At 40.0% G+C, this 17002-nt stretch overlaps 2 protein-coding genes across 4 annotated transcripts; one reads left to right on the top strand and one right to left on the bottom strand.

The window, feature by feature from the left end:
* The first annotated feature begins 777 nt into the window (after positions 1–777).
* On the top strand, positions 778–9129 carry yme1l1b (YME1-like 1b). 3 transcript variants are annotated; one of them, XM_044219437.1, is made up of 18 exons: positions 778–965; positions 1637–1771; positions 1951–2128; positions 3341–3439; positions 3769–3878; positions 4512–4662; positions 4767–4850; positions 5245–5397; positions 5520–5672; positions 5876–6008; positions 6515–6577; positions 6763–6875; positions 7173–7328; positions 7600–7751; positions 7897–8023; positions 8154–8227; positions 8363–8449; positions 8560–9129. In XM_044219437.1, exons 1-18 carry the CDS (start codon positions 939–941, stop codon positions 8701–8703), a joined length of 2139 nt encoding a protein of 712 aa, XP_044075372.1. In that variant the 5' UTR covers positions 778–938; the 3' UTR covers positions 8704–9129. The 3 variants fall into 3 exon arrangements, with proteins under 3 accessions (XP_044075372.1, XP_044075373.1, XP_044075371.1); XM_044219438.1 differs by having other exon boundaries at positions 778–994; positions 5224–5397; XM_044219436.1 differs by having other exon boundaries at positions 779–965; positions 5224–5397.
* A 594-nt stretch (positions 9130–9723) lies between these two features.
* LOC122886799 (patched domain-containing protein 3) lies at positions 9724–15710 on the bottom strand. Its single transcript, XM_044219435.1, has 4 exons — positions 14880–15710; positions 14664–14785; positions 14439–14584; positions 9724–13992 (listed from the first exon to the last, which is right to left on the bottom strand). Exons 1-4 carry the CDS (start codon positions 15597–15599, stop codon positions 12473–12475), a joined length of 2508 nt encoding a protein of 835 aa, XP_044075370.1. The 5' UTR covers positions 15600–15710; the 3' UTR covers positions 9724–12472.
* Between the last annotated feature and the right edge of the window lie 1292 nt (positions 15711–17002).

The following is a 17002-nucleotide window of genomic DNA, read 5'->3' as shown; positions in this document are numbered from 1 at the left end:
AGTCAAGGAAGTTAAGACTCACCTGCAACATGAATAGAGATTGCATTTACAGATTTATACAGATGGATCAAAGGATCCAGAAAGTGGGAAATTGGCATTTGGAGTATCCATTCCTTTGGTCATATGCAGTGATTCAGCAGCAGCTTTAACTACAATAACAGGAATCAAATCCAAGTCCAGACCTGACATACTGAAAGGGATTTATCAGACATTATACAGAATTCACAAATCAGGACGTGAGGTGGGTTTATATGGGTACCAGCACACATGGGTGTAGAGGGAAACGAGGAAGCAGATTCCTTTCTACAAACAATGCAGCTCATGAGGATAGAATAGAAATTGCCCTACAATATGGAATGTCAGAATACACTTCAATCATAAACAAGTCAGTAAAAGAAATGTGGCAGAATACACGGGGGAAAGAAAAGAAAGGGAGGTCTTACTTTACATTACAGAAAACAGTGGGAAAAGCAAAAGGCAATTTTGCCTCCAAAGGAAAGATTCAGTTGTCATAAGCAGGTTGAGGCTTGGGCACTGTGGGCTTAGGAGTGGGCTGGCTCTGGTATGGAGGCTCAGAGACAGTAAGACACATCCTCATCCTCATCCTCATCCAGTGTCAGAATTAGCCTACTCACTTCAAATGAAGAAACTGATGGAATATCTGTACAGTATTGGAGTATTTAAAAAATATGAATTACTGTCAAAAGGGACATTAATAACAAACAGTAGAGGGCAGCAATACGCCATTGTAGCGTCTAGTCTGTCTAAGCCAAAGAAGACGAGGTCATATCCGGTGTATTTTCAGACTAACGGTGAAGTTTGACTTGCTAAGCCTGCTACAGAAATATAAAGAGAGAGGAACAAGGACCTTTAACTCACGGGGACAGTGGTATAACTTGCGTAGTTTAACAGCCGTTTTGTACCAGTGAGAATTAAAAATGTTTTCTTTGACCGTCCAACCACAGGTAAGAGAAGCAAGAAACATTAGTCCAAGGTAACATTAGCATTGTTGTTGTTTTGGTACTAACCCCGTTCAATTGAGCCTGCTAGCAAGCTAAGTTAACCTTAGCTTGTTCTTTTATGAGCCAGACTGTCGACCTTTCATTATGGTTTGATGATTTGAAAGAAACTTACATTTATGTCAGTGGACGTTTTGTCAATACTTTATTAGTCGTAATTAAACTGAAATAAAGACTGTGCGCGGGCCGTTGAGATAAGTTTCAGCTAGCGTTAGCAAAGAGTTAGCTAACTGTTTTGTTAAGCGCTCAGTGTGTCCTTAGCTGCCAGATGGGAAACTGCGTCAATGAGCGACATGTTTGACTACTGATGGTTTGCATATTATAATAAATCAGCAGTTTAACCAACTTTTCTATTGATAAATGGCAATCGTATTATATATGGCTACTGTGTTATTTAGAACCAGCTAGATTATGAGCTTGATTTGGATCATGTTGACTTTGTAACACCAGCTAGCTGATGTACTTTATCTGTGACTACCAACAGTCCCTATGTAAGCTGCCTTTGGACTACCTAACAAATATGGTTTGTGATGATAATTGTAACAGGTGTGATAGTCGGGATTTTTAAATCTTCAAAACATGTCATTCACTCACTCTTTGATTACATGTGATCACAGGTCACTGTACCTCTTAGCCACCTCATCAACGTCCTCCACTCTATGAAGAGCTCAGTGGGAAGCAGCAGCAGTGCCACCTGCAAATCAAGAAAACACAAGGAGCATGCCTCAGACTCAGAACTACACTGCACAGAGGTATACATTAGTAGGACATAATCTGTTATTGCTGTATCAAGTTGGAGACAGTATGATTCTGCACTTAGTTGTTTTCATTCTCCCAAGCCCTGCCCCTTAAGAAAAACCTGCTTCAGAATAACTGTGAGGAATTTAAATCAAATCTCATACACGATATGGTGTAATGTATGTGTGTGCAGGCCACGTGGAACCTGCGTGAGCTTGGCTTATCAGACCTGGGAGCGCTGCAGCTGGACAAGCTGGTGAACCATGTGTTACCACGCTTGAGTCCACAGGAGGCACCACTTCCTCTGGGTGGACAGATAGCCTGGAGGACTTCACATCTTTCTACACACTCCTTTTTCTACAATAAGCATGGTGAGACTGTGCATCTGCGTTATAAATAGGCCTCTCATAATGTACGTTGTACCACTTAAATAGGTGTACCTGTGGCTGGTGCTCATTTCATGGTATCAGTGGCATCTGGATTCCTGTTAATGACTCAACACCGTTGTGGCTTCTGACATCTCTAACACTAGCTCGAATGGGTGACAAATTAAAGGAAAAACCAACATGAAGTGTCTTAGTATGGAGTCAGGCCACCACGAGCTTCCAGAACAGCTTCAGTGCTCCTTGCCAAGTCTGTGGAACTCTTTTGAAGGGATGAACGCTATTCTTCCACAAGATATTCCCTCATTTATGTATATACCACCTTTATTTAATAAGGTAATCTCATTGAGATCAAGATCTCTTTTGTAAAAGAGAGACGTGAGTACAGCAGACAGACGTCTCATCAAACCATTCAGTGAGCCCTGATGCACGGACGCATCTGCATTTCATATGTTTCTCCACTCTTTTATTCAGGTTTTTCCTTTTTAATTTTTCCTCCCCGTCTGTACGTTTACATGGAGCCTAATATTCTGTTTTAAAAGCCCAAACAGAATAAAAATGCTCCATATGATCAAAAGAAAAACTGAACCATGTAAAAATGATTGAACCTGATTACTTTCTGGCTGCGTTCTTTGTGCGCATGCCCTCCGTCTTGACGTCAATGCGTGGGGATGTACGTTTCTCCACTTCCAAAAAATGGCCACATTCCAAGCTGAACTGGATCTCCGGAGAGTTTGTTTTTGATACAAACTCTTAAAGAACTGAACATTATTGGACGCCGAGACAGTAGGAAAATAAGAAATAATGACCTATCCAAACAAGTCCCAAATCCCAAAACAACAAAAGTGGTGATGTATTCATCACTTTTGCGCATGTCACACAGCTGTTCCGATTAAATGCATCGACGCGTGTAAACACCGGGCCGCATTAGATCACCTCAGACCTCAGAACCCTCTCGACTCCTCATCATCATTCATGAATGAATACACCATGCCAGGACTTCACAATCTGCAAGGAATTTTAAACATGGCGTTTCATTTAACTGCATAGAATTGCAGAGTTTCCTCCAGGAAACTAGTTAGTGGAGGTGGTAAGCATTCGTCAAGAGATTCTGATGCATCTCATCTGTTTGATCAGCTCAGCTACTAGGTATCTACAGTATCTCAGGGTTAACAGGTATACCTTGTCCTCTGTTCCCAGGCTTCTCATGTGGTGCAGTGCCGACGTTGGGCCCAGTTTTTTCCAGGCAGCACTCTTCACCTCTTCAGTCTGTCTGCACAGAGCTACAACACCTGCCATGTAACTATGGATTAGAAGCATTTATAAGTGGTGAAATAGTTTATCACTGATCCAAAGCTTTGTATTCGGTTTTTACAAATAAATGACTAGAGTTGGTTTGTGTGTTATCTGAAAACAATATAGAATAACTTTACTGAGAGAATAACAAATATTCCAGTTAATTGTCAATATCATCTGTGGTTTCCTATTTTCACATTCACGTTGTAAATTTACCTGTAACAATGTGTATATTTACAATGTTTATGTTAATCTAGTAAAGTTATATGCTGTGGAAACATGGTTAACTTTTTAATCTGCTTTAACATCACATGCTTACTATATATTTCAAGTGTGGGTCCAGTACAGAGGTTTTAAAACTTTAAAGAGCAAAACCAGACGACTGCAGTCAGCCTCCGACCGCCCTCTGGAATCTGAAGGGTTCACACCATCTTTTATTAAGGTAAATACTTGTTCACATGCTTAAGCAAATCCTTATATTAAGCATATTATGGATATGCTTAATGTAGTAAGTACATTAAGCATATCCTTAAAGGGACAGTTCACCCCAAAATCAAAAATACATATTTTTCCTGTAGCGCTATTTATCCATCTAGATTGTTTTGGTGTGAGTTGCTGAGTTTTGGAGATGTCTGTAGCAGAGATGTCTGCATATTTTTTTTTTTTTTTATATATATAATGGGACTAAATGGCACTCGGCTTGTGGTGCTCAAAGCATCAAAAAATTACATTTGGAAAAACTCAACAGCAATGTCTCTTTTTCAGAAATCATGACCCGGTTACTCGAGATAATCCACAGATTTGTTGTGAGCAGTTTCATGTAGGAACTATTTTCTTTCTACCGATAGTTCCTATATGAAACTGCTCACAACAAGGTCTGTGGATTATCTCGAGTAACCGGGTCATGATTTCTAGAAAGAGACATTGCTGTTGAGTTTTTCAGATGTGTTTTGCAGGAAGAATGAAGGCCGACAAAAGGCCTACAAAGCCCGTCGCCTTCAGAGTAAAGGTGTGGTAAAAGTGAAGTAGTTTTCTGGCTTTGTGAACTGCTGACCAATCTTACCTTGTATTGCAGGGTTTCCTGACACGTGACAAGGGGATTGAAGTTGAAAGTCTAGACAGCTTGTTGAAGAACAAGAACATACCTGATGGACAGCAGGATGCTTTCAAGAGGGGCTTCGCTGAGGGGTTCCTGAAAGCCCAAGCCTTGACACAACGCACACAAGGCAAGTTTTAATGCAAACACACTGTAATTGAATCACACAACTGTAATTCCATTATTAGGCATTAAACAGTACTGATGAATAGTTTTCCTGCTCCAACTGGTCAGACTCACTCAGGAGGACTCGTCTAATCCTGCTGGTGCTGCTCCTTGTTGGGCTCTATGGTATCTCCAAGACCCCCTTCATATCGGGTAAAGGCTCCGTTTCTCCTCTAAAGCTGCTTTTTAATTTCATACGTGAAATCACCTCCAATATGTTAACATTTTAATTTATTAAAATATTAATGTTAATAATATAACTCAGCATTTGCCTGCTAAACTAATCTATGCATAGTGAATGTGTATTAACCCTGAAAAGAAAAGAACTAAGCTTCATATAACTGACCCATTTCCTGCTCTTTGCAGACAACAACAACTAATTCTAACCTCCAATACTGAAACACTAATATAGTATGCATTCAGATGTGGTTATTAAATATTTCTCAGTAACAGGCCGTGTGTGTGTGAGTTCATTAACGGTGCCATGCAGTGTGATTTCGAACTTTAATCTAACCATTTTGGACAGTGCGGTTCCGAACCACATCAGGCCTGGACTCTGCAGTGGACCCTGTCCAGATGAAAAACGTGACATTTGAGCACGTCAAAGGGGTAGAAGAAGCTAAGAATGAGCTGCAGGAAGTGGTGGAGTTCCTGAAAAACCCACAGAAGTTCACAGCGTTGGGAGGAAAGCTGCCAAAAGGTAAGGCTGTCTTTCACAGTGCATTTTAAGCTGGATGAAAAGCTATAATATGATGACTTTTCAGCTGATATGGTGATTGCACATTTCCATTCAGGGCTCCTCCTTGCCTCTCTTTACTTTAGGTGTCTTACTGGTTGGCCCTCCAGGGACTGGAAAGACTCTAATGGCCAGAGCCGTGGCAGGAGAGGCAGATGTGCCATTCTACTACGCCTCCGGGTCAGAGTTTGATGAGATGTTTGTTGGAGTGGGAGCCAGCCGCATCAGGAACCTTTTCAGTGGGTTTTTTTTGTTTTGTTATTATTTTAATATCTAAATTGAAATTTTTGTTTTTTTCCCCCTCTTCTTTCCTTAGAAGCAACTTTATTGTATAAAGTTGACTTCTCCTAGTACAAGGGCTGCATAAACATTCTAATTGTTGTGCTGAATATTGTGATACATATGTTGTTGTTTTTTTATCTGTCTTACTGCTTTTTTCTAGGGGAGGCTAAAGCCAATGCTCCCTGTGTGATCTTCATTGATGAACTGGACAGTGTGGGTGGGAAAAGGATTGAGTCTCCCATGCACCCTTACTCCAGACAGACTATCAACCAACTGCTTGCTGAGATGGATGGGTAATCTCTAAAATGATCTGATGCATTTTTACATTTTAGGAATGTATTGAGTGAGGAGTCGTTTTAATTCAGATTAAAGCATCGGGCATGTCGTCCTGGCAATATGGTGGGTTTGCAAAGCGTGTGTGGAGTAGGGGTGGGTGATATGGATAAAATCTTCTGTCATGATGTATATAATTTTATAAACCATCTATAACCATATTTGAAAGGGTTTTTATTTATTTATTTTTTATTTTTTGGTTAATCCAGTAAATAAAATATATGACAAATCAAGGTACTTCATCACATTGATGCAAACCTGTAAATATAATCTAACCTTCAAGCAGTCCTGCCGACTGATTTGCAATTGACTTATACAACTGCCAATATTAAAGAACAGTCTTTAATCACAAGTGCATACAGTACAGTGTTGGTCAACACAGAAGAGCAGAAGACAAGAAGTCCAAAGGAAGAGGAGAGTTACTGCAGACACTGACTTGCGTGTGCCATGTGATATTATTTTGTAGGTTTAAACCAAATGAAGGCGTGATCATCATTGGAGCAACCAACTTCCCAGAGGCTTTGGATAAGTATGTTTACCTCTGTGTCTCTTGCTATTGCCTGTGCTAATGTCAGAACTAGAAATGTCAAGGTTTACAATCTTCAGAGTCACAGCTTTCCTTGTCAATAGCAAAGAATGGACTGCAACTCTGAGGCTGTTTTTGGTGCAGTGACACAGAGTTATATTGTGACACCAGCTGATCTTCTCTTTTAGTGCCCTGATCCGCCCGGGACGTTTTGACATGCAGGTGACAGTCCCCAAACCTGACGTGAAAGGACGCACAGAGATCCTCAACTGGTACCTAAAGAAGATTAAAGTGGATCCAGGTGTGAGATCAGCATCTGCTAATCCTGAATTTAGCCACAGTATTTTTTCTCAAATGTATTATTATAGTATATGATATTCTAACCAGTGTGAGACGGAGCCCAAAATTGTTTGTATGTCCTGGTTTGATTGGCCTGACACGCTCAACACACTGGCACAACACAGAGCAGTATTTTTTTAAGCTGACATCACAGGCTGAATGTTTGCTATTTACTTTGCTTAAACAGTAGCCCAGTCTGAGGCCTAGACTGACTGTTTCACTGTGAGATCTTTGTTGATGTTGTGTGTTATCTCTGCAGCAATTGAGGCCAATATTATTGCCCGGGGCACAGTGGGCTTTTCGGGCGCTGACCTGGAAAATCTGGTCAACCAGGCTGCCTTGAAGGCAGCAGTTGATGGCAAAGACATGGTCACCCTGAAGGAGCTGGAGTTTGCTAAAGACAAAATCCTCATGGGTGAGTAAAGAGGAAGCTTTGCTAGTTGGTAAAGAAAGACCACTTTCTTGTTTCCCTGCAGTGGTTATAATATGCTTCATCTTTCTACTAATCCTTATCCTGTTTGTCTGTATGTTTTCATCTAGCATGGCAATGGCTTACTTATTATGACTGAGATCACACTCATCAAAGTCATGTTGAAAGTGTGGCAATAGTCTATTTTTATTCACTTTTAATCTTCCTCTTTCTTAATTCAATAATTTAATTCATTCCGTCTTCCCTTTTCTTCAAGGCCCTGAGAGGAGGAGTGCAGAAATAGACAAGAAGAATAAGATCATTACAGCATACCATGAATCAGGCCACGCAATTGTGGCTTACTACACCAAAGATGCCATGCCGATCAACAAGGCTACTATCATGCCCAGAGGCCCCAGTCTGGGACATGTAAGGAAACCTAGAGCTTGTGAACTAAATGGTTAAATTAAGCTTTGACACCAGGTCTGGTGCAAACTGTCATCACTTTGGACATCCTCTCATCCCCCTTAATTTTTCATTCCTCCTCTCCATTCTCTTCGATGTTTCTTGTCAGGTGTCCATGCTCCCAGAGAATGATCGCTGGAGTGAGACTCGCTCTCAGCTACTGGCCCAGATGGACGTCAGTATGGGCGGCCGTGTAGCAGAGGAGATTATATTTGGCCATGATTACATCACAACCGGTAAGAAGGAGTTCCCAAAAGGGCCAGTAAGTCAAAAACTGTTTTTACATGAGGGTTAGAATGTAGAAACATCTTGGCAAGCTGGAATTTATAAAGGCAACACACGTATATGTAATTTCTTGTTTTCCAGGTGCATCAAGCGACTTTGATAGTGCCACAAAGATTGCTAAGTTGATGGTGACCAGATTTGGAATGTGTGAAAAGGTAGGCTAACTTGAAAGGGACTTAAAAAGGGAAAGCTGTAAGCCAAAGTAATTGTACCGCACATGCATCGCAGTCTACAGTTTTGCTGTCATTTTACGTACATTTATGGATTTGTTTCTCCTTACTGTCTCCCAGTTAGGTGTGATGACCTATAGTGACATGACAGCCCAGAGCCCAGAGACACAAGCAGCTGTGGAGCATGAAGTCAGGATGTTATTGAAGGTCTGTGTGATCTTTTAGAGGACAGCTGAACAAAAAGAAAGAACAACTCAGCTACCCAAGCAGCTCTTGTAAAACCTTTTCTTACCATCTTTTTCTTTTGCCGTCTCCAGGAGTCTTATGAGCGAGCCAAAGCCCTGCTGAAGTCTCATGCCAAAGAGCACAAAAACCTGGCAGATGCTCTGCTCATGTATGAGACACTGGATGCCAAAGATATCCAGCTGGTCCTGGAGGGCAAGACCCTGGAGACCAGATGAAACTGGCGAGGACTGCAACAATCAGGGGTTAGCAACGGGTAAGGGGTCAGATTTTAAGAGCTCAGGGGTCATGGAAGGAGGGATGGACTCAGTTCATGAGCAGTGAATCAAAGTGAGAAGTCATGGCCTGCATTCACAAAGTCTCCTGACAAGTGCTCATGTGGGACTATGTCATTTCTTCATGCTGTCACCTTCGTGTAATCTCATCAATATTCCCAGATACGTAGTTTTGTTATATGAAACGTAAACATGACTTTCCTGTGTTCAGAGGTAAGCAGGTGTGTTGTACGGGTTCATTGTATTTGACTAATGATGAAGGAAGGAAATAATACATGAATGTTGTAATGATGCACCTCAAATATAAAAGCAGCATCCAGACAGGATTCCTTTCTTTTTTTTTTTTTTTTTTTTTTTTTTTTTTTTTTTTTTACAAAACAATAATTTAAATTTGGTCAAATTGTGTTCAGCCAGGTATTTATAGATTCTGTCAATGAGAAATGCTGAGCTGCATGTAACTTTAACCCAAAGAGCTACTGTGTAATCATGGCAACTAGACTTCAACTAAATTTGAACTCCTATTTGTCAGTTGTCTTCCAGTGTTTGTATTCATATCTGTTATTTGTCTAGTAATCTTCAAGATCAGGCTATACTCTCTAGTTTAGCTCTTGTGTTTCTCAGTTTGGCACCTCGCAGTCATTATGGGGTGCTGCACTTGGGACGATTGGAAGATCATGAATATACATTCTCCTGTCCTGCTGTACCCCTCTGCATATGCATCCCTGTTACTTATTTTTAAAGGTGGCCTTTTGGGGAATGCACTGTAAGTGTAAATTTTTCCTTTTGAAGTAGGAAGTGTATAAAGTTAAACTATAATGTTTTAGCACTTTGGCTACAAACTGAACACTTGTGCACTCTTCATGTAATTTATTTCATTTATGCTGCGTGTACAGATGGATCAAAAACTGCTGCTCAGCCTCAAAAAGCATGCAACAAATAAATACAAGCTGTGTTTAGGTAGTGATAGAGCATTGGAATCTTTAGGATTTTAAAGTTGTAATGTTGGCCTAAGTTATTTAAATAGTCTGAGTTGGGCTTCTGAAAAGCATCTCAGCAAATTATCAGTTTTTCTTGTAATTGCAAATGAATGGATTATAGCCGCTTAATCATTAGATTATTCAGACAAACAACAAGGCCGGTTCAGTCAGTTATTGTCCATTGCTGTCTCCTTTGTCATTACTTAAAAGCAGAGAGATTTCTCACATCTAGTGCTCTATTCCTTTCCATTTGAACAAATTTGCACAGTGCAGTGGAAGAAAGATGCCAATATTCAGTGCTTGCTGGCACTGCTCTATGTATAAAGGAAGTTAAGCTGTAACAAGTCTTAATTGTGAAGTGACATCCTTGATTCTAAATATGACGTTTCTTCAACACACATTGTGGGTAGAAACTTGCAGTTAGGCCTCTGTTAAGATATTTTCTCAATTCTTCTTCTTTCTCGCCGCAACAACGGTGTATGAAATCCATATTTTAGCGTTTTGGAACATTGATTTCATTCAAGCGCTTGTCAAGATTACCCCCAGTATATGTTATACTTCATAGTGTTACCTTTTTCTGCTGTGTTTTGCTTCAATTTGACACTTTCTTCTGTTTATTGGCCCTTTATCCACATTTTGCTGTATATATGACTGGGATGTAATGGGAGCATTGTATATAGATGTATAGTAATGATTTTATGCTGTGAACACATTGAATGGCTCTCTGCTGTTGATTGATAAAAGCTCTCAATTATGGCAATGGTAAATGAATGTTTATGCAGCTGAAATAAATAAAAAAGAAGCCCAAATAAAAACTGGTGTGTGGGGGTCTGAGTAGGAGTGTACTTAAGATTTATTTTTACAAAGTCTATAAAATGACACTGCACATACCTTTGATACAAATTAGACAAAATGCCCAAGGTTTACACTTCTGACATGTCAAAACATAATAGATTTAGAATCATTATCTCTAGTATTTAGTGTGACACTGACACAAACAATTACAAATTAAGTATTAAAGTTGAACTGAAAACTTTTCCACCTTTTTCACAGATGAAAAAAAAATGTAAGGAACTTAGAAAGATTGGCAAAATCTTTTTTTTTCACCTCTTAAGTCATAAACACAGGAGAGAAAACTATTTAGATCAGACTTCTGAATTATTTTTTCTCACTTGCTTCTCAGGGCTTCCTGAAATAGCATACATATATGGAAAATTGTAATGCTATTGAGGAATTACATTTTCAAGTTTACATTTTAATATAGTCCCCTATAGGCTTCCATATCATTGAGTCTTGTTGGATTTTACTTTACTTTAATGGGCTATACGAACAGAAAATGAATCTCCAACAATAATAGTAAAACACATTCATATAAAATAAATGCCAGTAAAGCATTAATTTGGTGATTTGGAGGTCAAATCCCTCGACTCCATCTGCTGCCAGTAGCATTTGATTATTTGATTTCGCTGTGGATTGTATTTCACTTGAAAAGTGGAAGCTAGCAAGCTAGGCTAAGTAGTATGGCAAGCCGTTTTAACATTTATTAGCTAGACTGGATATTCATTACTGATATCTGCAATGTCATTTTGCCGGTTCAAAACTCTTAATTCAAGATATCTGTAATTTTATTTTGACTAGTAAGATTCCAAAAACTGTTGCCATTTATGTGTATGGGGTTTCTCATTACAGATATCATTCATTTGCAGATATCCACAATGTGAATTGCAGATATCAACATCATTTTGACTAGTTAAAACTAAATATAAGATATCTAAAAAGGACAATGTAGATATCTTGAATTAAGGGGAATTAAAGATATCTTGAACTGGAATTATGACTAGTCACAATTAAATTGTAGATATCTGAAACTGGAATTACAACTAGTCAGAATTCAGTGGCAGATATCTGCCACTGAATTGTAGATATTGGTAATGAGAAACCCCATACACATGAATGGCAAATGTTAATAAATCTAAATGTTGTAAATCTTATTAGTCAAAATGTAATTACAGATATCTTGAATTAGAATTTTGACTAGGCAAAATGACATGGCAGATATCAGTAATGAATATCCAGTCTAGCTAATAAATGTTAAAACGGCTTGCCATACTACTTAGCCTAGCTTGCTAGCTTCCACTTTTCAAGTGAAATACAATAGCACAACGGTCCTCCCAAATGTTTAATGTTGTAATGGGACAGATGACAGATGAACGGTACATAACTAGCCCTATGTGGGTTTGTTTAACAAAAAAAAAGAAGAAAAAGGAACAACGTTCTTGTATGTTGTAAGTTTATAGGCTGTACGGGGCTATGACGTGCTCCAGCCGATAGCGCACCACGTAGATTGACAGTGCATGTCTTAGCAACGCGACCCTTAAATGTCAGTCAACAGCTGCCATAGGAAATGTCCCTCTTGTGTCGAAGTCCGTTCCCCCTATAGCGTTTCCCTCCCTGTGCTGTTGGGGTTAGGGTTTAGGATAGGTTATGGTTAAGCGTAGCAGAGATAATGGTTGGGGTTAGTGATAAAGATAGGCGCAGGTTAAGATAAGGGGAAACACAGTTGACGAGGAAACAGACTTCGAAACACCCCAACAGACTAGTTTTATCAGCTTTTGAAAAATTATGCACAATAGCTTCAGTATCATTTTAGGTTATATTTCTTTAAACAAAAGGTGTGAAGAATTCAAATTTCAGTTTGACTTTAAAATTGAATGCGCAAGATCAACACCCCCACTTTAACACCACTTCCCACAGGCCCCGAACAGTGTCAGAAACACTGGAATAAACCCTAAGCCATGGAGCAGCCCAAATGTAATCACAAGAAACACAATCTTGAAGAATGTCCTAAAGATGTAACTCCCAGACATGGACAGCACCGCCACTCCTAAAATAGTGGACAATGCTCCTTGCAGTATCGGATAGCCTAAATGGGCCAAGGCATCCATAGCTTTCTCATTGACATCACTCTTGGGGCTGGAGACAAAAGAGTAAGAAATATGAGCTGAGAAATCTACAGAAAAACCAATGCACATGACCAGGTTGATCATGGAAATGGAGTCCAGGTTTACACCCCACAGCGCCATGAACCCTGTCACACCAACGATGACTGAACAAATTGCAAAAGCCACCCACACGGAACAAAGAGGATTGGGTATCAGGATGAGTGAGACGACTAGCATCACAATCACAGCCGCCAGGATGGTTTGAATGGTGTTGTCCATAATGACAGTATACTGGTCAAAGTAGATGAATGTTGGGTGGTACACCAGGAGCTCTACTGGACATTCCTCTGCTGTGTTCCTGAGTCCAGTCATCATGTCCTTCACTGTGGTTTTGTTGAGTGTCTGAATGAAAAAGCGAGAGGCCTGAATCTCATTGTCTGCAGTCAAGTTGATGTCTTGTTTGAACATGGAGTTGAGTTCTAAGAAATGGGGCAGATGTGTGTGGAAAGCCTCTTGAGAATTTATATTGAGATTGGTTGCATTCGCATACTGTAGAAAGGAAAGAAACCAAGCAAAAGTGCCATTGACAAAGTATAAACTTTCAAAATTTGAAATGCATGAATGCAGATGCTTCCGTTCATCCTCATCCCAGTAAAGGAAGGGCTGCTTCACTGCTACCATCACGTTACAGCTATATTCAGAGAAGTGTTGCCTTTGATTGTTGTAGTAATTGATGATGTAGGAATCATCCAAAGCCAGGTTCCTGATATCGAGTCCCTCCTTTAAGATAAAAAAGCCATAGATACTAACAGCCAGATAGCCTGCGTAAATGACAAGTACACATGCTTTCATCAATTTGTGGGTCAGAAATGGGCCATAGAACTGCTCGAAAATGTGACTCATGGGCCCAGTTTCCTCCTTTCCAGTGATTCGATCGTAGCTCCCCCCAACACAGCAGATACTGAAGGCTTTTGAGTTCCTGGATGGTAAGTCTTCTGGAATTTTGGAACAGGTGAACCAGTGCTTGTTCTCTGCTTCCCTCTGTCCATTCAAAGCCATACACGCCCCCAGGAAAGTAACGCTGTACAAATAGCAGAAGCAAACAGAAATCCCAGCGTACAGGCAGAAGGACTGGACTGAGCCAAAGGGCGAGCTGTAGCCCAGGAAGAGAGCCAGAGCATCGGTCAGGGTGGTGATGGAGATGGAAACGGCAGCTTCCTTATAGGTGTCAGCCAGCCGGTCGGGGACGCTGTCCAGCACACGGGTCCTCTGCCAGCAAGAGATCATGATGAACATATCATCCAGTCCAATACCTGTAGATTAAAAGTCAGAGGAGAAAGATTTATTAAAAATGGCAGATGTGACTCTTACCTGTATTTTTACAACTCTTCCAGGCAGCCATTGGTTTCCATTCATTTCTGTACAGTATGACAGTCAATTAGCAGACTCATTATCAGAGATTATCAACATTGTGTATCAAAATTGTGAAACATGGACATGTCTTATGAAAATTACATCTGTTCCAAAAATTGTTAAGACTAAAAATTATTACATGACATGGCAACTTATTGGTGCTGGAAATGGAAACATGAAAATGTCTTTTTTTTTTAATCAAAATTGTGCAATGAATGCCATGTCATGTCAATGCATGTTTTACTTTTTAGGTTAACGGGAAGTAATGTTGTTTTGAGTGTTTTCTAACTTCGATTCAACCTTGGACAGTGGGACCTCACAGAGCTGGATGTTCGACAGAACCTACCTAATATCATGAAAGGACAGGAGGCAGCGGTCATGACAAAAGGTTGATCCAGCAACAACAGCGCACCAAAACCGCTCAGGAGTGCTAGACCTGTGGAGAGCACCCCACAGGAGGCCACCCACACCTTCGTCCTCACATTATCCGACCTAAAAAGAAACCACGAATCATTAAGAGCCGGACAGCCAAAATTCATCGCATAAAATGTTCAGCAGATGTTTTACCAACCTCCAACATGATATAATTGAAAATGTGATGGCAATGGCATAGGTGATGGAGAATAAATGGATGACAGAAGCTGGAGATTTTTTAAATTCCCACTGCATTGACATGGAGGTGGAGTACGCCACCTAAAAAGATTATTAATAAAGTTTAACAGAAGCCACTTAATGACACAAAGAGCTGATCATTTAAAACGCTGGAATGTGTTAAAGTTCTGCTTACCTGAATGGACGTTGATGAGATTTTTGAGACTGAATTAATGAAGCTTTCCAACCAAAGGTCAGTTTTTGTTTTGTTGTCCCCACGTAAATAGTAATGGAGCTGTATGGCTTTAGCACTTTCAACAACTGAGCTCTCCTTGTACAATTTCACACTCCCCAGACTTAAATATAAAGAAAAGCTCCTAAAATCAGAGTAATACCACGGGAATGTCAAATTGACCGTGTCTATGTTGTTGGCATTGTATCCAATAATATCTAAAATGTCATTAGAGGTGCAGGATTCCCTCACCTCAGCACAAACATCTGCATACTCAAATGACTGGTTGTCAAACTGCACTACCATACTCCTAACTTTAAAGTCCAAGTCTAGGATGTCCTGAAGTGACTCCACAGTCAGAATATCCCTGTCACTTGTAGCTATGAGAGTTGCATAATTCCCATCTGTGCTCAGTCTTAAACGTGAAAACATAGAATCATTTCCCGGGAACGTTTCCTGGATGTATTTCCTCTCCGTCTTCGCTTGTCCGTCGACAGGCGTGAACTGCTGTTCGATGTTGTTTGACATTCTGTCCTTGAGAAGATAAAATCCGCTCCCCAGACTTGTCGAGAGAAGGAGGGGGGCAATCAAGAACCACCAGGGATGAGATCCAATAAAATGACCCATCATCTCAAAACTGATGCGTAGGAGTCTCTCTATGCAATCTGTGTGGAATCTGGCCATGGCTGTAAAAGCTTGCTCCCTTAAAACCTGGATTTCTGTTTGGCATTTAGTACAAAAACAACTTTGGGGAATGTAAAAGAGCTGCTTCTTTCCTCAGAAATGTTAGACTAACATTAGAGAGAGCTGTGAGTACTCACAACCAGCTGTATTTATTGTGCCGCTGACTCTTTTCAGCTCCTTCATGAGATTAGATTTGCATAATAACAGGGCTGGCCCTCTCTGTAATGAACAGAAGCAGATGAGGTTTGAGGAAAGGCTCAGTCAAAGAGCCTACTGAAGAACCGTAGGTGTAGTATGGCTCACTGGTCCCATGTCAGTACTTATCACTGGTTTCCAATAGCTTAACCCCCCAGGTGATTCCTTCTCGTGGTTGGGGTAACATGTTGGGTCCTTGATTGATGAAATGTAGCAAAGCCACAGAACAAAGACATATTATACTGTGGATCTTTATTTAGACCATTCAAAGGTCAACTGACAATAAGTTTCTATGGTAGACTTCCCTCTAACCCCTCCACTCTGGTTTCAGGGTAAACTAGCCAAAAGAATAGGCAGCTATGTTTATACAGTATGTACAAACCATGAAAACAAAACCAACATTTTTGTGATGTATTTAAGTATTGAAAAGCCGGTGGACAAAATAGCAGACAGATGAAAAATCACTTTTTTGTTTAGCAATATGTCACAGAACTTACATTTTACCTTCTGACAAATACGTTTTTTCAGTACTGAAAAACTTTAATGGTAAGAGTTGTATCACTTAACACTTTCAGACTCAATACTTTTACCTCTAAACAGCCGTATCACTTGTGTCATTTTGCATTTAATTTAATTTAAATCAAACAAAACATAATTTATATAAATAATAATAAATAAAACTTTATTTATAGAGCACTTATCAAAACAAAGTACAAAGTGCTTCACAACAAGAGAAATAAAACACCACAGTGAATGACGAAATATAAAGAAATAAAATACATAAAATACACAAAAGCAGTAAAATAAACAATAAAATAAACAGCCAGTTCAGGTAAAATCAGGATATGCTTTCAGATAAAAATGTGTTTTGAGACGAGACTTAAACGAAGACACTGAGTCAGACAAACTAATTTCTTCGGGCAAGTTGTTCCAGAGCCTCTGGGCCCTGATAGAAAAAGCTCTGTCCCCCTTAGTTTTCATCCTGGACTCAGGAACAGACAGGAGACCCCTGCCCGAAGATCTCAAACTACGTGAAGGTTCATAAGGGATTACAAGGTCTAAAATATAATCTGGGGCCAGGCCATGAAGAGCCTTAAAAGTAATCAATAAGATCTTAAAATCAATCCTAAAACCAACAGGGAGCCAATGTAAAGAGGCTAAAACAGGTGTGATCGTACTTCTTGGTCCTGCTTAACAGCCGAGCAGCT

This window comes from Siniperca chuatsi, linkage group LG13, assembly GCF_020085105.1.
Source record: "Siniperca chuatsi isolate FFG_IHB_CAS linkage group LG13, ASM2008510v1, whole genome shotgun sequence".
Classification (NCBI taxonomy): Eukaryota; Metazoa; Chordata; class Actinopteri; order Centrarchiformes; family Sinipercidae; genus Siniperca; species Siniperca chuatsi.
Note: the sequence above shows the minus strand (reverse complement) of the source record. Positions and strands in the feature narration are given on the sequence as shown.